We start from the raw sequence: 23,501 nt of genomic DNA, 5'->3' as shown, positions 1-23,501 counted from the left end.
ATGGGTGAAAATGTTGCTGGAAGAGGAAGGATGTGGTGAGGCGAAATCCTTTATGTTCATGAATAATAACAGTGGGGTAAATGCAAATTTCCATAGAATAAGTTAAAATATGTAAATTGTAAAGTGTTAATGGTAAATTAGTCTGCCACAATATGAAACGAGTATTTGTTATTAACAGAAAATGGAGATGGGTTAAATAGGAAAAAAAAAAAAAAAAAAAAAAACTTTGCCACATACATTAAATGGTTCATCCATACTCCCCGCTGGAAATATTCGCTTGCTCCTTGCGTCATCTAGTGGTCAGAGCAGATCTCTCCCTCGGTGCCGCTGCTCGTCTCCTCAGCGCGGTGAGAGAGGGGGGAAAACCCCACTAGTCGGCTTTTGTCTCCGGGGAGCTCCGGTCGATGCCTCGTCCCACCATATGTCTGATCGCAGCTGCCAATCAACAGGTCAACGCGACCCCGGGGAGGCAGACACTGGTGGGGAGAGATCAAACAGTGGACCTCGGGGATGACAGATGCAGATGAAAAAAAAAAGAAGGCAATAAAACATTGCTTCAAAGATGGCAACGGTGCACTGGGAGGCAAATTATTGTTAACAGTAATCTGCAGAATAGCGCCTCGCATTCTGATCGATTGACTATTATGGAGCCTTTGAAGCCGAGGTAACGCCAGGCTATTGTTCATGGTGGGACACAACCAGAAAATAGCAGCTGGTTTTGGTTCAACTATAGCGCTTCCTAAGCTTCAAATGCTACTTACTTCTATGCAATCATGCTTTTTAATAGACTTGCAATTTGGGCTTCTCCGGGCTGTTGGCCTATTGAGAGTTATTCATACGTTCAGCTGCAGTCGCACCACGACGAAACCTCTGAGGGAAAAGCAAATGATTAAGTGAATAAACTCAAATAAATAGTAAATATTCAATTCTAAATTTCACAAACTTGTCTGTTAATTACTTTTAGACCATCAACTTCAAATATGATTTTTTAAGATGAGTATTTATTTTTTTTTTTTTGCACATGCTTTCATACTGTGGGCCACCTTTCTTCATCCTTTTGGTTCAGATAGCAGTAAAATTATTTTTAAATGTTGTGTGTCTTACTCTTTTTAAACGACAGGAAAAAATCTCAGTCAAAATGAACAAATGGCAGAGAAACAAATGAGATCGAGCTTGACCAATCAAATCAGGATTTGTGCTGAACGTTTGAACAGGTTATGTCACTTTTTTTTGTTGGATATGAAAGAAAACGTTGAATAGTAGCAAGTAGGAATAATAGCAATATTCAGTGATGCTTTATTATAATAAGATTTTGAGGTCTGCAGCTGTCATGTTTACATGAAGTCTAGTCTCAATATCAGCCAAAAACCACATCAATTCATGGAAAAGATGTGGTTTGTAGGATTTAAAATGTGCTTTCCCAGATGTCAAGGATGACATTTAAATTATTTAAATTTGTCTGCAATCACTATTCTTTTTTCTTAACTTCAAACATTTGTGTATGCTTTTTTTCTGGGGAAATGAGGCTATAAATTAAAGCTTAAAGTTTAGTTTATAGACAATAATGAATGGATTTATCTTAAGTCATAACTGTAATTTGTGCTACTTCAGCCACAGTTATTGTCTTATCAATTTAAAATCATGAAGACAGAGGCACAGATATAGATGATTCAAGTAAATTCTTCAGGTGATTTTATTAAACCATGTGTTGGGTTCAGTCATTTCTCCAGTGCTGCTCATGAAATATACTGCATTGCACACAATAGAGGCTACAAGCGGAACACCAGTGTAACCTGCACTGAATTGATGGTAAAATCCCCCCCTTTCCCGTGTGTCTCTTTGATCTAGGAGCATGTACAGGTTCAGGCTTCATCCTATGTTGTGTGAACTGTTGCATGTTGAGTCTATAGCCAAATCAATGAGATACATGTAAGCCAAAGGGAATCAGCTTTGGAATGCTGCTGTAAATGTGTTGTATTAAAACACGGCCATAATGTTTCATCGCCATCTCAGCAGGACTGATCTTCTTACCTCACTCTCTGCTAATCAGGAACAAATCTTTGTGCCTTAATCTACGGCCCCCCGCACCCCTCCGCTCATCTCATTAGATTAACAAAATGACATGCACATACACACACACACAGACAGCTCATGACCTCAATCTCACTCCCCTAGAAAGGTAGTTAATCGCAATTCTGTGTGATTTTGTTGATTATAATTGATATTGTTATTTACAGTATATTAACAGTTTTTGGCATCTACCACATTTTTCTAATTTTGTTACACACATAATGTGTGTGTGTGTGTGTGTGTGTGTGTGTGTGTGTGTGTGTGCAAGAGTCTTAGGAGTTTTATGTGTGTGAACTGTACACTTTTGTACATGGATGTACACGTGTGGGTGTGTGTGTGTTTGTGTGTGTGTGTGTGTGTGTGTCCAGCAAACATATGCAACCAAATTAAAGCCTTAAAGCTGGTGAATTGAAGAGGATTTGATGCAGAGAGCAATTCATGGGAATTAAGCAAATTAGGTCTCCAATTAGCTGCTGACATTGAATAGAAGATTTGGTGAACAAAAATTAATTAGATGGATTTGTCATTGTTCTAATGAACATTACCAGAACATAACTGTTGTGAATAACACCCTCTCCTTCTCTCTCTCTGTCTCTTAAGCTCTATCCCTCTGACATATTGTTTGTCTGTTCAGAATCTAATTTCATGTCAAATATTGCCTTATTCAAATATTCAATAATTTGCAAATAAGAAGCCCACATGAGCTGAAACAAACAAACTTCAGAAAAGTCAATGTATGACCTAATCCTCTTTGGCTGGAGCACTGGGGATGTAAATGCCAACCTTTGCAAGTCAGAGAGAAATTTCACTATTGATGTAAAAGCCGGACAGGTACGAAATTTACTTGATTCTTCCTATGGCAATATTTCATCATCTTATAATTTAACTGTTCCTATTTTAGTGGCAGTTTTAGTTATTGTTTTTAGGCTCCATTTATGAGAATGTGAATCTATGAAAATCATCCTTATTTAACAATATAATATATATGTAATACAACAAGCCAATATATAACACTAATGTTACTCCAGCCATACTGTATTTGTTTTGACACTAACTTTGTGTTCAGCATGAATTCAAGTATATCTGTCTTTTTTTTTTTGCCCTACATTTCTGCTTTGACTGGTTTCTGTATACAAATTGGACTCAGCCCCTAAAAAAGCCCTCCCACCTCTCTCCAATAAATCAGCGTCGCCTCCCCTCCCTCTCTCCCTGGCTCCTTCCCTTTCCTCTGCTTCCTTCATCCCCGACCTCCTGTGGTTCCCCTCTTTCTGCAGCAGCGGTTACAGATTACACTGTGTGATAAGCTTCCTATTTCTTGAAACTATTTGGGATTGCTCAGATTATCTGGCCTCATATCCTTGGGAGTCGGCTTTGGGAAGCTTGATTTTAGTCTCTTTAGGCAGAAGATTTTGCATCCCGACAGCTTTGACTAATTAGCATCTAATACCAAGTGGTATTTTAGCACTGGGCTCACTTTTAATACTATCTGCACGCACAGGGAAGTACGCGCACAGACACAGACACACACACACACACACACACACACACACACTTGCACAGACACTCGCACATACTCGCACACACACAAAACACACCTGAGGCAGCTGATAAAAAAACATCAGTTAAATTCAATATGATTTAATGAGATTATAACAAAACATTGTTTTTGTATTTCTGGTGTTTTAAAAACGTTCAGAATACAAATTAAAGATGTGCAATATCTTTAAAAAGTTAATACATTTCTTTCAATCATTGAATATACTAAAATCACTGAATATAATGTAATAATGTCCAACTTCATTTCAGTTTTAACATCACTCAAAGACATAATCATTAGCAAAAAAGGCTCTCAAATGTCCCTTTTCTCCAATATTCAGGCCCAAACTATAAGTACAGAATACCTCAGGAATATAAACTGTTCACATAGAGGCATGCAGGCCTGGGTGGAACCCCACTTGTGGCTGCACACGGGACCAAGGCCAGTAGAGTCTGGGTGCCAGGCAGGACAGAGGGAGTGCCGGGGCCTGAGGACAGCACCAACAGGCGGTTCTGTGGGGGCGAGTGAGGGCAGGGTGGTAGGGGGTGCTTAGAGAGGAAAGGGGGAGCTGTCCTGCCACCCTGCGTACCCTCCGCCGCGCCCTCCGGCAGTGATAGTCCCCATTTGAAAAGTCCTGATAGTTTGATGGGTGAATCGCCCAAAAGTGGCCTTTACCGTTGTCACTGCGGCCTGCTTTGATGAAGCAATCATTCAGGGACAAGTTGTGACGCACACTGTTCCTCCAGTTTTTATCCTGTTGGAGCAAGAAAAAGAAATGTTAGGCCAAAAGCAAAACCTCAAAGCAAGTAAGAGTTAAACTGTGGGTGACCCCATTTGAAAATTAACATAGGTGACTGTTAAGTATCACTGATCTCCTCAGGATGTCACCTCGTCTTGTTGTTGGCAGGATGTGGGATGGCGTGTCAAGACTGTATATGATCACAGTAAGACACAACACCCTGAGTTACCTTTTTAGCACGTCAAACCAGCGATCAACTTTAATCCACTAGGCTACGTCCAATCTGTTGTTGCACCTGGTAAAGGCAGAGGCAGTTTGCAACCTAGCAACAGGATTACTTTATTTGTGAATTCGCCAACAAGAAGATCATCTAGTGTCCCTGCAAGCACCTAATTGCCTAACCACACAGACAGATTACCTGTGCCAAGTAGGTCACTTCATGTGTGAAAATGGCTGCCACATAATTTTTCAGCAACTAAATTAAACACAATGCCGATGAAGACTTTGGGTGAACACGTGTTCTCATTATCTGTCCCATGACTGTCTCACCAGTAGGTGTGATGAGTTAACAAAGTTATACAACATGATCCATTTCAAAACACTCCCCCAGACGGTAATCACCCGTTTCGTAGTGTTTACTTCACATTATCACCAAATTTTACTTTACTTTACTTTCTAAATTCCTCTACTGCTACAATAGCTGTGTTCTGACTGTGCCCTATATGTTGATCTCTGCATGCCACGTAAATAGAAAGACACAACAACACAGACGTGAACGTACCTTGCTCTTGAAGTAAGGGTAGTGGTCCATGATCCACTGGTAGATGTCACATAGCAGCAGTTTCTTCTGCTCAGACGCCAGGATTGCCTTGGAAATGAGCGCAATGTACGACTGGTTGGGTTTGTCCGACTTGTCAGACTTCTCTGGATCGCTGCTGACAGACATGGTGGTGGTCACTTCCTCCTCCCCCTCCTTTCGTCGCTCTTCATCCCCCTTCTCTTCTTTGACTTTCCTTTCTTCAGTGTCTACCCCTGACCTCTGTAGCTGCGTCTCCTGTATCTCAGAGCGAATCCCCACCTCTACGGGTTTAGGATTCTGATGATTTAGCATGTTGTTCGCTGTCTGCTCTGCCGTACGACTTCCTGTCGCTTCTTCTTTAGAACCTTTGACTCCTTTATTGAACAGAAGATAGTCAATAGTGAAGCTCAGTCCCAGCCTCTCTCTGACGCCGGAGCGGCTGCTTCTGTCCTCCATTGTCATTTCTGAATTAAGATATCTCAGACTCATTACGGAGGTTTTATTGGTTCCAAACTGACTAAGAGTTGAACAATAATCTGGTGATAAATGGAAAGCGTTTCTCCCAAAAGCCTTCTCAGAACTGTTTCTGAGTTTCACAGCATGGCTATTTTCTTTTAAAATTAGGACCCTTCATAAACTGAATTCCTCGATGCCCCTCGCGTCTTCGCCGAAGTCTTACTGTTGACAGGATCACAGATAAAGATGAGCCTCTCAACTGTTGTTAACCCCGATTCGCTCATGAGCGACACAACCTCAACCTGTGGAAATGACGTCAGTCTTTAAGACTAAATGCGGCCGGTTTGCCAACAAAGTTTAATTAAACGTTTTCGCCTCTCTGATAAATCTGACCTGATCAAAACCTCCTTCTCAAGATCCAACTGCCTATTGCTCTTGAATCGAAGAGCTGTACTTCACAGTTGTGAAGGTGTCTCTATTTATATGACTGTGAATTTATCCCTCACAGAAAGGGGCAAAGAAGGCACAGGGGTGGTCCAGGTAGGGGGTCTCAATTGAGGCGGATTATTTTTATTAACCTAAGCAAATCTTTGTAATTACGGGAGATTAAACACTCAAGATTTAGTAGGACATGGTGTGCAGAGGATGGATGCTGTAGAATCAAAGGCCTTTTAGATGCCAGTTTTATCCTGTTAAAGTTGTTTTGTCCAAGGGGATGCTGTCCAAAGAATTACTTCAATTACCACAGAGCAGTAATTAATGGCTCAAGCTCAATGTTTTAGAGAGAACAGATTCACATTCAGTTGAATCAAACAGTAAAGAAGAAATTGAACTCATACATTTACTGTTGTTGGCATGAACTTTTATTGTAAATGAGACTTCCCTGTTATTAACAGCTGGCAATGTTAATGTTTTCCATCCGCAATGCACTGCACAAATATATAATATTATATAAATATATAAAATATTTCTTTTCTGCTTGTGAATGTATTCAGCAAATACTGTATAATCTTAGATATTTTTAAAGAACCTTCTCAAAGATTTAAGCTGAAATGCTTGTGCACTACATTGTATTGTAGTATATTGTGATCTTTAATAGTACAAGGAGTATTTTAAAGGCTGAATATGGTTTATTTTTCATAAAGTAAATCTCCCTCAATTTGAAGAACAATCATTGCATAGTGCTCTATCATGATGTTAGGCCTCTACAACTGACCTTATCTTTGCATTTGATCAAACTTTATTTCTTAAATTTTATATTCTGTTTTTTGATTGTGGTGATGTTTTAATGTTGTTTCAATTAAATGTTGTTATAGGGTTTTTTCTGCTTTAATGCTGAAATACAGCCAATTAGCTTGTTTATGGTATGATATTCACGTCAAGCACATCAGACTAAGGTAAAACTGAAATTTGAGTAATGAAAAAAATTTAAAAACTTTATAATGAAGAAAAGCCAAGTTTCTTTAAGTCTTTTTGACCAATTATGAGGCTTACTGAAGCACAACCAAAACCATCCATCAAAGCATTTCAAACATGTTCAACACCACATTGCTCATGCATTCTGTATCTTTTTCTTCTAACCATTCAGCAAAGTCATATCACACTTACAGTGTTGACATCAAATAGAAAATTGTAAGTGTCCCATATTTTCATGTCCTGTACCTTTAAAGTGTCTGTGATGTGAAACAAATAAAAGTCTACTTTTCACAGTGTCAGCGTGAACAAGCTTATACTGATGGACCATGAACTGCACAGCAGATATATTAATTGTCCCACACCATCTCCACAGCAGTCATCAGGTTAGTCTAGGGTACAGTAATGATACAGCATCATTCAGTCAGTTTTACAGAGGGCATGAATAAACAGTTAGGTCAAATCAGGGACCATATTGCCCTCTTCTGTTTAAATAATGGAACATGAAACACATGCACAACACGGAGCACTATTCTTACTTTAAATTAGCAAGCTTTTGTATTGTAATCAGCTATATTAATTAATATATGGACTTGTGCTCTTTTGATAAAAAAATAAAGAAAGGAACCAATATTAGAATTGTTTAAAAAATAAAAATAAAATTGTTGCCTGTATTGTGTAGAACATACCGTTCTGTAATTTGGGTCGGCATTTGTGAAATAAATTTAGACAGGTGCATTGAAATAACGGAATCCTATATTACCTATATCTTTTTCACAAATTCATAAATTCTAATTATAGATAATATATCCCATCAACAAGCTTTGTGGCAAAGCCAACTGTCCCTTTGAACGTACAGCCTTGTTTTATTGATGTTTCACAATCCGAAGTAAAGCCAAAACAAAACACACCATGTTATTACATGATACTGCAATTCCTTCAATTGATTTTTGTGTTTCCATGAGGCTAGTCTTTGCCACATATGAGGAGCTTTTGGAAAATCTGGGCTGGATCACCACAGGGCGCATTAAGGGATCCCGTACATACTTATTTTCATTTTGCTTTAAGCCTGACACGACTTGGCATCTGTGTGTTAGACATGACGTGTCTGGTCTGTACTTTGATGTGTAGGTGTATTTTGTTAATTACTCATTTTGATTGAATAATGAGCATACCTTAGACAAAGCATTAACTCCTCATCTCAAGGCTGGACGCAGAACCCGAAACGGAATAGTTTGCTCGGAGGGGACTTGAGGAGACCATGCGACCGAATCCACTTGACACGCCATGCTTTACGCTCACGTTGGATTTAAACCGTTTTTAACACACACGATCCCAATACCTCACAACTATAAAACCGAAACATCATGGATATCAAAACACTTTGACACGTGGTATCATTAATAGACACTGAGGCCTATTTTGGAAAATGAGACCTGTCTCTTAGTGTTTTTAAAAAGTTGTACTGTAACTTTAAAAAGCGGTGATCCCGCCCATTTTGTATGCAGTGCTTCAGGCGCTGGGTAAACCCGCGCTGTGATTGGCTGAGATGACCCGTCCATCAACGCAGACTCTGCGTCTCATTGGTGAAAGACTAGCCGTCGACTCTGACTCTCGCGGTATTGCTGCACGAAGATGGCGGCCGAACTGGTGGAAGCGATGGCAAGTAGAGCTTGGCTAGCTTTGGTTTGATGGGAGATGGGCACTGGAGTACGGGTTAAAACTCTGCCCAGTCGTGGGGAAACTGTGGGTTTTGTATGAATGTGGTTATGAGTTTGTACTCCTGGAAATGTGGCGTATTACGTTCACGACGAAACGAACTAGCTTGCGCTGCTAACCTAGCTAGCCTGCTAGGTGGTGTTAACTAGGCAAGTGCGTTGGTTTAGCTAGCATCACGCTGACTCTGAAGGAAGACACCGAAAATGAATGATGAGCCCATACAAACATTTGGGGGTTTGCTGCTAGCATACTTCCCGCCGTGTTAATACGTGATGTTATTGATCTTACAGCGAAGTCTGTCTGTAGTTAGCCACTTAGTTTATAGAGCTGTGCACCTGTCAAAATGTCCAGTTGCCATAATTGAATACAGTCTTTAGACAAGCAAGCTAGCCAGCCGATAGCGGAGGCTATGTTGATGATGTTCAAGTGAGGCTGAAGACACTGCAACGTTACTGACTTTATTGCTGCTGTTTTTGCGCAGCTCGTCCATCAAATGCTCAATGGACAGCCGTATTATTGTGCAGATTTAGCGTAGGTTCAAAGCTGGATGTTAAATCATGTCGGACAAGTCAGGTTTTTCCATTCACAACAACATTCCGTGTGTTGCCCTACAGTCAGGTTCTCTGAATTACTGTTTCCCGGTAAATAAACATCCTCATGGGCCATTTGTTATTGTGGTCTGAGATAACCGATTCTACTGATTCAGTAGGTACTGCATAAAAGTTTAGTGTGGCTACCAGAAATTTGGACCCATTATAGAGAGCATAGTAGACCTTGGTAATATTAAACTTGGCATTCCTCCACTGAAATCCAGTGCATTCAAAGAGGAAACGTGTGCTTGTTGTGGTTTGTCTTCTGCTAAAGGTTCGGTTGCCGGTGCTGGACACAGGTGTTTATCTATTATCTATAAGCCATCAATGCATACTTTCATTGATTGATTAGTGATATGCCAGTATCAGTAATGGGCCATACTCTCATGAAAGTGAATTTTGTAGAAGTGGGCTAGTTTTATTTTTAAGGTGTATTCTATCTCTTGGGACCATAAACAGATTATGGTATACATGTAACAAGGTAACCTGTACACATCATTTGTCAAATGATTTTCACCACACATTTTAGTTGTGATTTTTTTTTTTTTTATTATTTTTTTATTGTGTGTTGTACATTTTTGTGATTCCCTTTGAACATTGTAACATTGTTTCAAATCTTTAAACTAAACACAATCCAAAGTGTTCATGCCATTTTTTGTCAGGCTCATGCTGTAGCTGGGTGATGTTGTCACAGACATGTAGTGTAATAGTGAAATGCAGAGGGGAATTCATACATTTTAACTGGTATTGCAGAATCAGGTTTCTCAAGTTTGTTCAGTGGTATCATGGTTTGATTAAGAATGGAATGATTTAAATGACTTGGCCAAAATGCAAGCGGTCTAAATGAGGAGAGGTGTGACTTCTTACTATAGCCAGGGTTAATGCCTCTGTAGGATTAAAGTGACCAAGTACAGAAGGTAATTTTAGCAGGAAATAAACGGTTTAAGAGATCTCCTATGTCATGTTAAATGCTACATAGAAGTTCATTAAATAAGGATGTGGAGCCTGTCAGGGCAAATTTAGCAGTTGTGTTCTGCAAGAAATCCAACAAGGCATTTCATTCTTGGATTTACTTAGAGAGACTTTTTAGACAGAATATGTTTAGGAACTTGAAACATTCCCTGGAAAAACTCACAAAATATAAACACAAATGTACTGGAATACATTTCCAAACTTGTAAAAGGGAGCAGGATGGACCCCAACACTGTTATGTTGCACAGCTATCTAAAGTCACACCCTGGGGCTGTATTATGCCAACTTTGTTTGGTACAGTGTAAACAAGTAAATCCAGCATAATGAGGGGTCTTTTTAATGGCAATATAGCAGGATCTGTGTTTAAAAGAGGCTAGTGAATTTTTCTCACAGCAAGTCATACCTTAGAAAATCAGACCATAAATACCTCCAGAAAAGCAAGAGCAACAAACATCTTTGGAAATAATTAAATATTTGAAGTTGAGAGTTGTTTGAAAAAGTCAGAAGTAGCAGAAATTGAAAGCCATTAGCGCTGTCGTGGTAAATGGCTTTGTATTTCAGTCGAGTATCAATATTCCTTGGACTGGACATGGTTCTTAAAATGAGTCTAATGACTTGTAAGTTAATAGCATTGTAACTCTAACTTCTGCTGTCTACAAATGTCACTATCTCTGTATTTTGTATCTCAAATTTTGTCTTTTCCTTCCTGCAGAACATGGTCAAAAGTTTCCGGGTCTCAGACCTGCAGACGCTGCTGGCCTCAATGGGTCGCAGCAAAAGTGGGCTGAAGCAGGACCTGGTGGGGCGCGCACTGCGGCTGGTACAGACCGAATACAGCCCGGAGCTTCTGAAGAATGTCCGGCAGCTCTACGAGTCGCGCTTCCCCAAAACATCTGGCTGGCTTGCAGCACGGCGTCCAGAGGGCGTCCCAGTTGCCTACTCACCCCTCAGCTCCTCCCCCACTGCCACCTCTCAGGGCGCAGACTACCTCAATGGCATTTCCAAACCGCTCCCCGCACCTGCAGCAGAGGTCAAACTGGTACCACTGCCCTTCTACCAAACATTGGAGACACTGTTGCCACCAACAGAGCTAAGTAAGTGCAGACTTTTTTGTCTCTTTATCCTTATATTTGAATTATTCTTTTTGGAGAAATTTTATGTCTCCTAAAATATTCAGTTACATACTGTGCTGTAATGACTTTGCCTGCACTTGTTTACAGTTTCCCAGAACAATGAGAAACTGCAGGACAGTCAATGCATATTTGAGTTAACACCAAACCAAGCAGACCAGATCAGAAATGCAAGGTAAGAAAATCCAACATTTTCTCCCAGATCTATACTGTTCAGTTAACACCAACTTAATGTAAATGTATGTAACTGATGCTCATTTTAATTTGTGACCTTTTACTTTCTTAGTGAGATTCGTCCAGGAATCAGATCGATCCAAGTGGTTCTGAGGTAAGTTCCCAGAAATTCCCATTAAACGCAATAGATATCTCACAATCCTTTTATCTGGATCAGAAATTTTTCTGCAGATGCATAAAAATGTAAATGGAAAAATTGTTTTACCATGCATGGACAAACATTATTTGATCCCCCCCACCCCCATAATCCTCTTTTGAAATATTGATTCATGTGAACAGTCAAGTTCTAAAGTACTCAAAGACTTGACAGATACAGAGACAGTCATGCTTGAACAGTCCGCCATTCTGATGATAGTAATCTTTCTCTCTCATATCACTCTCTGTTGCAGAATCTGTTACACAGACTCCATTGGTGTCCAGGAGGACCAGTATCCCCCCAACATTGCTGTCAAAGTCAACCAGTCCTACTGTCATGTGCCGGTGGGTTGATTCACTGATTTGACATAAGCCACACACTGAGAACACAAACATGACTAAAGCAGTGAAGATCTTCTGTTCTTGTGAAAGAATTTTTCCAGTGATTACAGTAAGCCATCTGTTTATAAATGCAGTCAATGAGTCATTAGTTTGGGCACCAGTGATAGACTTACTGGCTACTCATAGCCAAACTGGCTCCATAATATCTAGTAGTGATGGATTAGCTATACTAATACAGGTAGATTTTGTATAAGACAAGACAAAGGATATCCAGGTACAGATCCAGTGTTGGCTCGCCAGTCTGAAGCCACCAACACACTGGCAAGTTTATAGTAGGAAACTCAGCAGCCAGCAGTCTCTGTGTGCCTTCCAAACTGTTGCGGTGTTCTGCGTTATGAGCTGGTGGGAAGTTTTCACCTCCAAGACGAATGCTTGGTGCATTGTTGTGTTCACAAGCCATGAAGTCATAAAAGTAAACCTGAAAGACAATGGTCAAAAATCAGTGTTATGAAAACAGTAATGGGAATTTGCATTCTAAAGGTTGCTGTCGACACGTTTGAGCTCACACCGAGCAGAGGAAGCACCACACAGCGGACTGTTCAGAGCAAATGTAGCAATGATGGAAAAGGAAGCTGCCCGAGATTGTGTGATAATTCATAGCCTGATCCTTTTTTTTAAAAAACTGTTTTTGAAAAGTTGTAGTTAGTAGGAGCTCCAGATGTAATGTCAAAATGTAGTTTAGAAATTCATTTTGATCCTAGTAAAACATATTTGGTAATGTACGGACAAAACCTGATGCCAGTGAAAAATATTAAAATACTACCACCATCAAGAACCCTTTAGCAAGGAGGTGGATGGAAATGCCTGTAACAAGATTAAAGTTGATCAATTCTATAGAGGAAAATAAGTAAAATGCAGTAAGACTGACTTTCTGTTAGAATCTATCAATTTGTTGAACATTGGACAAAATGGTTCCCCTACTTGATTTCTTTTTGCTTTAAATACGCCTAAATAAACAGAAGCACGCGCGCATACAGAGGAAAATACACAAAGTCTTACATGTGACTGTAATCAAACCTTCATGTGCAACTTGCTTGGACCTCGGTGCTCCTCTGGCAGAAGAGGAGAACTGAGCTCTTTCTTCCATTTTAAGTCTGTACAAAAGTGAAAGGATTAGAAGCTGTTTGTGATTTTGTGCCTCTGGTTAAAATAGTGACTGCACAATAAACGCAATCAGTTAGTCTTTTAAACTGTATCTAAGCGCTTCAGAGGGATTTAGATACCTGTGATTCAAGAAAATAAAACTATTTTATCTGGACAAAATATTTGATAACTTACATATTGCATGGGCATTTGTGTGTGTCTGTCTTTACAGGGCTATTACCCGTCTAATAAGCCTGGTGTGGAACCCCGTCGTCCTTGTCGACCTGTAAACATCACTCCCTGGTTGCATCTCTCCAGTGTCACTAACAGAGTCACCATCACCTGGGGAAACTTTGGCAAGGTCAGAGTGTGATGCTGAATCTCATATTATGGCGTCAGGGTCGTTGTGGCAACATGGCAGGTAGAGCAGAGATCTCCTGCTGAGTGTTTGTCATTGGTCCCACTCAGCCTTGCATGGTATAACTCCTAAAGAAGGCTTTCGAGAGGGCCAAGTGCTGAATTGCTTCAGCTGGCTTCTTGACTGTTGCCTCCACAGTCCTGATCCTGTTAAGCAGCTGGAAAGCTGATGAATACACTCTTACCTCTGTTGGCACCTTCTCCTTCAGAGCTCTTGTGTAAACCAATTAGGGATGAGCAACGTGAAAGGTGAAACTAAGCAAACACAGTAAAAAGACAGGTTTTTGTATGCAGTTTTCCTTGTGTGTCAGTTAGAGCTGAAACAATTACTTGATCAGTTAGAAAATAATCGGCAACTGTTTTGATTATGAATCATTTTGAGTCATTTTAAAAGAAAAAATCTGTGATTCCAGCTTTTGTGTGATTATTTGCTGGTTTTCTTGTTCTACAATTACAAACAGAATATTTTTGGAATTTTTCTTTTTCTTTTTGACAGTTACAGACAAAACAGGAGAAGTGGAACATTGTAATAAAGAACTGAATTCAGTTTAAATTTATAGCCTTGTGGTGGGCCCACAATAGGAGTTTGTAGGGATTTCAGTCCTTCAAAAAATTTTCTTACGGTGAGATGAACATATCAAACTGAAATATTAGAAAAAATATTTTCAAAGGTTTTCTTGTATTTAGGTAGAAAAGTGGACTTTGTTTGATAGAAAGAATCTGCTGTGCTAGGTTTTCCTAAGATGTCTGACTTTTGTAATAGACCCATATGACATAAGAGCAGGTCTTGCATTAAATATGGTTATATAATCAGGGAGGTTCCAGAGGACACATTTGCCTTAATTCTTCTCCTAACACGAGATGAAAATGGTGATAACAAGATTTCTCTTCCCATAAAAAATGTTTGTGAGTTAAAGCTTCATTTTTTTGAGGTTTTCTTTGTGTACAGTGGCTTCAGAAAGTATTAGACCCTTTCACTTTTTGCGTGCTTTGCATGCAGATTTGATTTGGGCCTATTTAAAAAAATTTTTTTTTTTTTTTTTGGATTGATAAAATTGCCCTTTTGCCCATCAGTCCATAATCAATAATCCATAAGGACAAAGTGAAAACATGCTTTTAAAGAGGTGAAATCTTCAGCCCCATTGCTTTGGCGCTCCCAGGTGTGTTCTGTTTGCTTGAATTATCCTTGAGATGTGTCTAGAACTTGATTATTCAGCTGTGGCAAATTGAATTGACTAGACATAGATTAGAAAGGTATAGACGTTCCCACAATACACACTGCATGTCAGGACAAAATCCAAGCCATGAAGTTCAAAGAGTGGCTTGGAGTTTGCCAAATGGCTTTTAAAGGACTTGCTCCTTTGGGCAGGACTCCAAACACTATGCCTGGCAAACACCAGGGATTGCTCATCACCTGACTAATACCATCCCTACAGTGAAGCATGGTGATGGGAGCAGCATGCTATAGGAGGGCTTCTCAGCAGCAGGGACAGAGAGACTGGTCAGAGCTGAGAGGAGGATAAAGTCAGTCAAATACAGAGAGGTCCTTAAAGAAAACCTGCTCCCGAATGCACATGACCTGAGACTATGGTGATGGTTCAACTCTCAGTTTGAAAGCATAAAGTCAATGACAGTGCTGGAGTGGACTGGGGACTGTCTCTGTCCTTGTGTGGCCCAGCCAAAGTCCAGATTGAAACACCATACCAGGTAATTGTAGTTCAGACTCAAAGCTGTAATTGTTGCTAAAGGGGCATCTGCAAAGTACTGAATTAAGACTTTCTATACTCTGTATACTTGTGTGAAAGTGAAATTGGTATGAATCATTTATTCATTCATGTTTCTATGCTTTGAGAAGAGGAGCAGCTGAGGGATGATAAAATGAAACCAGATGTGCTGTGTTTTCAGAAGGCAGGGCCCCCTTGTAATATATCTGATTCATGTGGTCAGTTCATGTTATCGTGTAGACACCTTGTGCTTCTTGCCAATTGGATATTATCAAGTTGTTTTTGGGCAAAGGGCCAATCAGAGTCCTCAACTTTGTTTATAAGTTATGAACTTTGCCCCTCCTTCTGGAAGATTCTCCTCTCTGACTTCATGTTGTAAGGTATCTATCTCCTATATTGTATGCAATATTTTTTAACTCTGAACCCATCAGTTTTCACTTTGTCATTTTGGGTTATTGAGTGTTGGTGGTTGGGCAAAAAATGGCAACATATTTAAATCTACAAAACAACGAAGCGTGCAATACTTTGAAGCTACACTATGTGCTTTATTTTAGTTTGGTAGTCTTTTGAACTCAGTGCTCACAACCTCTGAATTGGTGTGTTTTCAGCGGTACTCCGTGGCAGTGTATTTAGTGAGGGTCTTCACTGCAGCAGACCTCTTCAGCCAACTCAAACTCTGCTCTGTTGAGAGTGCAGAACGCTGTCGTGAACGCAGTAGGTGTTACTTTTATAATCTGCCTAATTTTAATTTTCTGTTAGTTTTAGGGCTTTAAAATCCTAAAAGAAACTCATTTAACTTTTTGTTTCTGCTAATCATAAAATTTTTAACACTGTTTTGGTAGGACCTGATTGTGCATTGATTGTTATAGTTTACAACATAGATAGAAAATGATGTGTGATAATAGATTATCTACCAATTATCCACAGTACAAGACAAACTACGTTTTGACCCAGAGAGTGAAATTGCAACTACAGGACTCCGGGTTTCTCTCATCTGTCCAGTGAGTATACTTACATGAGAACAATTGACGGCTGTGACAAGTCTCCTAAATGAAAAGTTTGATATCTTTAATGCTTTGTCCTCTCCCTCTACCATTTCCCAGTTGGTGAAGATGCGGCTCGGTGTGCCATGTCGAGTTTTAACTTGCGCCCATCTTCAGTGTTTCGACGCAGTCTTCTTCCTGCAGATGAATGAGAAGAAGCCCACGTGGACTTGCCCAGTTTGTGACAAGCCTGCTCCCTTTGAGCTGCTCACAATTGATGGGTAAGGAGATAGAAACATGCTCTGACTTGTCCAAGCATCAACATCTTTTCAATTAATTCTGAAAATTTACACTTGTGTAATTTTAACGACCTGGTAAGTTGAAGCCAGTCTGGGGAAAATAATCAAAGCTGCACAGATGTTGGGGTCTTAAGTAAAATACTATGATGATGCTTTGTTGTGAAACTGAGTTTTCATTGAAGAGTGTGGCTGTAGCAGTGTGGTGAATTTAGCAACAGTAAGTATTTATAAATCCTGTCAACCCCAAACTTGGTCAGAAAAAATGCTTAAGACCCTGATGATGCTTCAATGTGAAAATTAGGACTTTTCGCGGAACGCCATGGCTCTGGCAGCACGGCAAATTTCCATGTTTTGCCATGAAACAGGAAGTTGTTATAACTCCAGCACACATTATCCAGGCCCAAACTTAGCATGTTTGATAAGAGTGCTGGCCTGAAGACATCTACATGGGAATATTCAGTTATAATCATAACAACAGGAAATGTCACGTTTTACACTTTGATGTACTTCTCCTACAGGGTTGACCACACTCTCATCAAACTTGGTTAGAAAATGCTCGAGACTTTAATGATGCTTCTCTGTGAAAATTGAATGATTGGGCTGTGGCAGTGTGGTGAATTTTGATGTTTTTTCAAACATCGTTTGAAAGTTTGGTATACCTCAAATATACATTATTCAATCTGCTCCAAACCTCACATGTTTGAGGACAGTCCCTCACTGATGACACCTTAATGCTAATATGTGTCCTCCTGGCAGCAGCCTGACAGGGCGAGGGCCTGCATTACGCTGCTTGCGACATTAACATTACACATAATATTAAATGTAACATTAAAATCACTTACCTGATTTAATGATGTGGCTGACCGGTGTATATTATGAGTCTCGTAATAGATGACCACGACAACTTGACTGGTTGGAACCAGTGAACCATGTAATAGTGACACTGGAGAGATCAATAAAGTTTTATTCATCTATTTTTTTTACAGTAGTCATCGCTGCAAGTGAACCACACGGTACCTCTAATACATTTTTGTCTTTACATTTTCTGGTGTTTTGTCACAAGGGGAATACATAAAATTTATTGAATAGGATGAACACAGATAAGCCTGCAGTTCATTTTTATCAAAAGTTTTTTTTAAATCCACAAATTCTAAGCAACTCCCACATGCACACCCTTACTTTCGCAAACACTAAAGGCATTGTCACAGTTTGGCTTTGACGTATATTTGCATTCCTTAAATTAAGCTTGTGTGAAAGTCCCTACTTTAACTGATACCTGATCCAAGTTTCAGTTTAAATGACCTAATTGCTAGTCAGGTGTATAGAGTGGTGTTTTGAGGCTGTGAAATTCACAGAATGAATACAATTTTCAGTTCATAACAAAAAGCCAAGGATTTGTTGTTTTTTTTTTTTGATTTTCTTCATGGAGTATATCTTACTATTTAATGAAAATGGACTGTGAAAATTATAAAGAATGGCCACCATGTTTGAATGATAGACATAATCTGCAAACAGCAGGAGTCCATGCAGACCTCAACTAGGCATTGCTCCTGCAGTTTAGTTTGCTTTTCATTTTCTGTTGTTTTTTTTAAGGCAACTCTAACCAGCATTGTGTATTTCAGGCTGCTTTCTGAGATTCTGAAAGAGACAAGTGAGGACATTGAGGAGATTGAGTACCTGACCGATGGCTCCTGGCGACCCATCAGAGATGAAAAGGAGAGGGACAGGGAAAGAGAACGCAGCAACACACCAGAGTACCCTGTTGTTGATATATGTAAGTGTCAAACCTTGTAAAATCTTCCTGTTCATCTGAGTGTGTTCATTTTCATCTGAATGTGTTCAACTTTTTTAGAGTTTATTCTCTTTGTGATACATCTTTTTTTCAAATGGCATCTCTCTCTACAGGCGTTCCTGAGGCAAACGGTCATTCACCGGCTCACAGCAGCACCAGCCTGACGGGCAAATCTGGAAGCAGTTCCGTGGGGATGCCAGGGGTCACAGGAGGAACTGCTGTGGCACCTGGAGGAGGTGCAGTGGTAGATCTGACTCTTGACTCCTCCTCAGAGGAGGAAGGGGGCGGGGCAGGAGGAGACAGTGAGGACACAGAGGACAGCGCTGACAGTCCCGCCCCAAAGAGGGGCCGATACAACTACGACAAGGACTTGGTCACTGCCTACTGACCCCACAGCTCTGTCCCCTCTTAGACTGACACACACACAGAGACAGAGAGGCAGGGGGCTACAAACTTGAGGACAGGAAAACAGTAATCCACTAGATGCAACAACACTTCCTTATTCCCAAATATCAGAGCCTTTTAGCAGCTCTGGTTTATATCCAGACAAAACAAACACACTCAAACATGCACTGTTAATGAATCTTCAATCTAGATTGATTAGGATTCCTCTTTGTACTGTACACCACTGGAAGCAAATCTAACTCTTTTTGGCCAACCGTCACCTTGCAGTGAATATCTGTACCGTCCTGCCTCTACTAAAGAAACTGAATGGATCAAGCACCCCAACACCACCACCATCACCACCACCATCCCCTTCCCTCCTCTCTCTCCAGACAATTTCCTCTCCACCACCCCATCTCTCTTTGTATTTGACTCTGAATTACAGGCTCTTTTAGCCATGGGCGTTCAATGTTTGCATCTCTGATTTTTTTTGTCACATTTGTGATGAACAGGCAAGTTGAAAATGGAGGCTCCTCAACAGTTTTTGGTAAAAGGTTGAAAACTAATGGAGAAGAGCATTAATAATTTGGGGGAGGACAATGCAGAGGTACGTGGAGTGTGATGCAAATTGAAACCTTTCCTATTGTGTTATTTCTTTGTTCAGAGAATGAAAACAAAGCTTGAAAGGATTTTTTCAGGAATTTATCCTTTTAATTATGAAAGGGCAGAACACAATACTGGCCTCAATGTGTGATGCTTTCCATTTTTATTTTGTCCTTAGATAAGAGAACCTACCTCAGTCATAAAAACTTAGCCGACTGACCAGAGAGTAGCTGAGAAAGAAGCAGAGGACAGAAGAATTGATGAGTCTTTCTGAAGCCAATTTTACACTGGAGATTTTGTTTTCCTACATTTTGTTTTTTTATTTTTTAATTCCATCGTTCCATGCAGCTCTGTTTCCTCTGCAGCAACAAAATCTTCTTTTAAGGGCGAGTTAGATTGTGGATAACCCAGCTAACTGTAGGTGTCAGTGATGGTTGGAGCTGTGCCACTTTGTACAACATTTCAGCAGTTATCTTCTTGTAACATGATTTATTAGGCTTGATAAATTAGCATTGCAAATGGACATAACTCATCAAAATTTCTGTTCGGCAGCTGTGCCAAAGCAGATGTAAGAATTCACTGACAGGAAACGGTTACGAGATTTTTGTGCCTTTTTTTTTTTTTTGTTTTTTTTTTTTTTGTTGTTGTTGTTGAGTGGTGAAGATGGGAGCCTGTTGTATTAAGACTAGCTGAGCTGGCCAGCAGATGAAACCCCAGTCTGAGAGGTGTTTTATTTCATTTATGTTTTACGTAGACTTTTCTCGTTCAAGAAATGGACGGAGACACAGAAAAAAAATCTGAGGTAAAGGACAGTTATGGAACGGGATTCAGATGTGCTGTCATTTTTTCCACATTTTGGCATCCTTTTCTGCAAGTATCATATTTATTTAACTGCTTCATGTTCTCTTAACAGTTATCTGTCATAAATCTACATAATCTTTGGCTGTAGTTCTGTACAGAGAGGAGCTTGTAGTTGAAGAAAGCAGGACCCCTCTGCCGCAGTGGTTTGGGTAATGAGAGGCTCGTGGCTGTGCTGTTGATCAACGCTCCTTTTCTTTTCCTGTGAATGAATCTGACCTGGGTCAAAGAAGCATTCAGAGTATTTTGCTGTAGTGGATTCAACATGTCTGACACAACAAAACTTAATGAAGTGTCAGTAAGTGCAACCCCACCAAGCTTAAAGTCATTGATTGGATTACAAATTGTCCTGTCTGGGACAAGTGGAGCTGTTTCAACCAATGATCCCCCTCGACCTGTTTTCAATGTAGATAAGGTCATATCTATTTGCTGGAATAGAATTGGACTTTAATTGCTACATGCTGTAGGCTTACAACTGATATTCCTCTGCACCTGCACTAGTATTGTCAGTATGTGATTGCTGTTCCTTAGGTAAAGATACAGGGGCTGCATGTGCAGGCGTTAGGTTTGCCTGCAGGAAGGTCATCAGCTTTTGCTTGAAGAAAAAAGGTGTTGCTGTGCTGGTAGAGCTGTTTGCACTTTCATCTGATACTTCATCTTAAGTTTATGGCTTATTTATTTTAAAGCCATTTTAATCAAGGATCAATGACCTTTGTGACCCTGTCTCCTCAACCATCTCATGCATGGGAATCAGAAAATGTGAAACTAGAAAGGCAGCAGTCCTACTCCACTGTAAGACACATGGAAGGTTCTGCATGGTATGTTTCTTTCTCTCATCATCTCTTTGTTGCATTTTGATCAGCACACAATCTGGTTTTCTTTTGCCTTGCTCAAATGCACAGAGAAACTGCATTTACATATTGATCCAGGCCCCCGCTGTTGGTAAGTGCATCCTGTGATAGGGTTGATGATCGAAAAAGTAGGTCAAATCTGGTCTTCCGTTTTTCTCCTTCTTTTGACACATTGACATAGGTTACAAAATCAATGTAGTGGTGAAAAATATTTGGTAATCACACAAAATTGATTCATGGCACTTTGCCTGTACTACATCAGAGTCTGTCCCTGAAAAGGATATTTTATGTAAGGCGCTTTGAAGCAAAATAATGTAAAGAACTCTAATACCTGTCTTTAACTAGGCAATTTGTATTTGTAAGTAACTGCTATACATATGAATGACATTGTTCATTTGTTGCTAGATATAGACGGTCATTATTTGAACGGATCTCCTTCTCTTTGCCTTGCGGTTAAAGGTTAGAGATGGTGCAGGTTGCTTCTGTGGATCTGAGCCAGATACGTATGCAGGTTGTCTGGGAGCTGAAGAGAGCTGAGGGTCTGGTCTTTTGTAGTGGCATCTCTTCTTATAATGCATAAGGTAGCATGGGCAGAGGCTTACAATCCATGATGTAAATGTTTTGTTTGTTGTGTTTTTTTTATATGTTCATATTAAAAGACAATAAAATTTAAATAATATTTTATTAAGCCTTGAATCGCCTCCAGTTGTTCCTATAGGCAAACAGACAATAAGAAACTGTTGAGGGTAGCAGCACCTGAAGCTGATGCCAGTGAGGACTGGGAGGACTGGTTGAAGTGTGGATTGTTATGTCCTGTACCAAATGCTCAGATCTGGGGACACATTTGATGCCTGTTGAGGATAAAATTGTAAAATTTAAAATGATCGTATTCTAACAGCTGTTATTGACGTGTGGAATTAATTAAAATCAGTTCTTAAAAACCTGTCTGCTGTCGTTTTATTTTGAAAATAGACTGTATGCATTCAGACAGACAGCAACTTTTGAAAACTAAATCCTCTCGGGACAAATGCATCACACTTTGTTTTCAGTATTCAGCATGTCTGCAGGTGCACTCCTAAAAAGTCAGAATCCACTTTTCCAACTTAGTCAATTGAGTCTGCCTCAAAGAAATTTAGTCTTAAGAATAAAACTAATGTACTGCAGCTTTGTTGATGTCATAAGACTTTTTAAAAAGAGCTATGGGGTGCACTTTTGCCTTTATTAGACATTAGAGTAGACAATTGGTAATGTGAGGGGAAGGAGAGATAAGTGACATGCAAAAAAGCTCTGAGGTCACTATGACTACCTTGTCAGTGTCTTTAATGCCTGATGATTACATTTTTATGTCAAGAAAGGAAATAAAAAAACATGTTATAAACCTATCTTGTGCCAAAGTAAGTTCAATTTATTTTTTTGGGTTGTATGAGTACAGAGATAATTGTGCTGTTCAGCGTAATGATTTCTGTACAAAGCTACAAACAATCAGTCCACAGTATTTATTCAAATGTCTTGTGAAATAATATGACCCATTTCCCAAGTGCCAGAAATCCTGAAAGGTTAAACATTTTATTTTGAATTTAGCCTGTTAGAACTAAAGCGTGAAGTGGGACTGAACCAGGCACTGAGAGATTCCTAAACTAGGAATTCAGTGGTTATGGCAGGCCTGTTTAATAAGAAATGTAAGAATTTTTGTACATTTTGAAGACAAAAAGAATTTGTTTTATATGACATGTTATATCTGCAAAATGCTTTTGTTTTTTTGTTTCTTAGTAGGAAAAGAAGAGTTTACTAATGACATCAAAAATAGTTCACCTAGTGTCCCAGTAAGTCATAACAGTGTGCCAGCATGCTTAATACAAGGACCTAACTTGTATCTAACTAGACAAAAAGCCTATAACCTAACAACAACAAATATACCGTGTTTCAAAAGTTTGACAAATTTTACTTTTCTGTTAATAGCACATCCCATATTCAGGTCAAGGATACTATTTATACTGTTAACATTTAAAAGCTTCTGAGAACGCACAACTTGTTGAACCTTGAGGCAGATGGGCTGCAACAGCAGAAGACCACGTCAGGTTCCACTCCTGCCAGCCAATAACAGAAATCTGATGCTGCAGTGGGCACAGGTGACAGCCAAAGTCTGGAAAAACGTAGCTTGCTCTGACGAATCTGGTTTTCTGTTGAGGCACGCAGATGGTAGGGTCAGAATCTGGCATCAACAGCATGAATCCATGGACCCAACCTGTCTTGTGTGAAAAGTCCGGGCTGGGGATGGTGTTGTAATGGTGTGGGGAATGTTTTCTTGGCA

The 23,501-nt window shown here is 39.8% G+C and overlaps 2 protein-coding genes across 2 annotated transcripts; one reads left to right on the top strand and one right to left on the bottom strand.

The window, feature by feature from the left end:
• Positions 1 to 3,865: 3,865 nt before the first annotated feature.
• Positions 3,866 to 5,763, bottom strand: foxq2 (forkhead box Q2). The gene is made up of 2 exons (XM_071487549.1): positions 5,128 to 5,763; positions 3,866 to 4,361 (listed from the first exon to the last, which is right to left on the bottom strand). Exons 1-2 carry the CDS (start codon positions 5,632 to 5,634, stop codon positions 3,990 to 3,992), a joined length of 879 nt encoding a protein of 292 aa, XP_071343650.1. The 5' UTR covers positions 5,635 to 5,763; the 3' UTR covers positions 3,866 to 3,989.
• A 2,762-nt stretch (positions 5,764 to 8,525) lies between these two features.
• pias4a (protein inhibitor of activated STAT, 4a) lies at positions 8,526 to 22,133 on the top strand. The gene is made up of 11 exons (XM_071487547.1): positions 8,526 to 8,676; positions 11,008 to 11,389; positions 11,516 to 11,600; positions 11,712 to 11,753; positions 12,049 to 12,139; positions 13,512 to 13,640; positions 16,029 to 16,134; positions 16,348 to 16,421; positions 16,524 to 16,684; positions 18,325 to 18,476; positions 18,608 to 22,133. The coding sequence occupies exons 1-11, from the start codon at positions 8,650 to 8,652 to the stop codon at positions 18,880 to 18,882; spliced, it is 1,524 nt and encodes a 507-aa protein (XP_071343648.1). The 5' UTR covers positions 8,526 to 8,649; the 3' UTR covers positions 18,883 to 22,133.
• The last annotated feature ends 1,368 nt before the right edge of the window (positions 22,134 to 23,501 follow it).

Source organism: Trachinotus anak, unplaced genomic scaffold (assembly GCF_046630095.1).
Source record: "Trachinotus anak isolate AG129_WGS33_773 ecotype Australia unplaced genomic scaffold, CSIRO_AGI_Tana_v1 ptg000010l, whole genome shotgun sequence".
NCBI lineage: Eukaryota > Metazoa > Chordata > Actinopteri > Carangiformes > Carangidae > Trachinotus > Trachinotus anak.
The sequence above is the reverse complement of the archived record's forward strand: the minus strand, read 5'-3'. Positions and strand labels throughout refer to the sequence as shown.

Excerpts from the sequence above, each read along its gene's own strand:
- pias4a (XM_071487547.1), top strand. The coding sequence starts at position 8,650 with ATGGCGGCCGAACTGGTGGAAGCGATG. Across the intron at positions 8,677-11,007 it reads CCGAACTGGTGGAAGCGATG|AACATGGTCAAAAGTTTCCG; the intron begins GCAAGTAGAGCT and ends TCCTTCCTGCAG. Across the intron at positions 13,641-16,028 it reads CCTGGGGAAACTTTGGCAAG|CGGTACTCCGTGGCAGTGTA; the intron begins GTCAGAGTGTGA and ends GTGTGTTTTCAG.
- foxq2 (XM_071487549.1), bottom strand. The coding sequence starts at position 5,634 with ATGAGTCTGAGATATCTTAATTCAGAAATGACAATGGAGGACAGAAGC. Across the intron at positions 4,362-5,127 it reads ACCCTTACTTCAAGAGCAAG|GATAAAAACTGGAGGAACAG; the intron begins GTACGTTCACGT and ends TTGCTCCAACAG.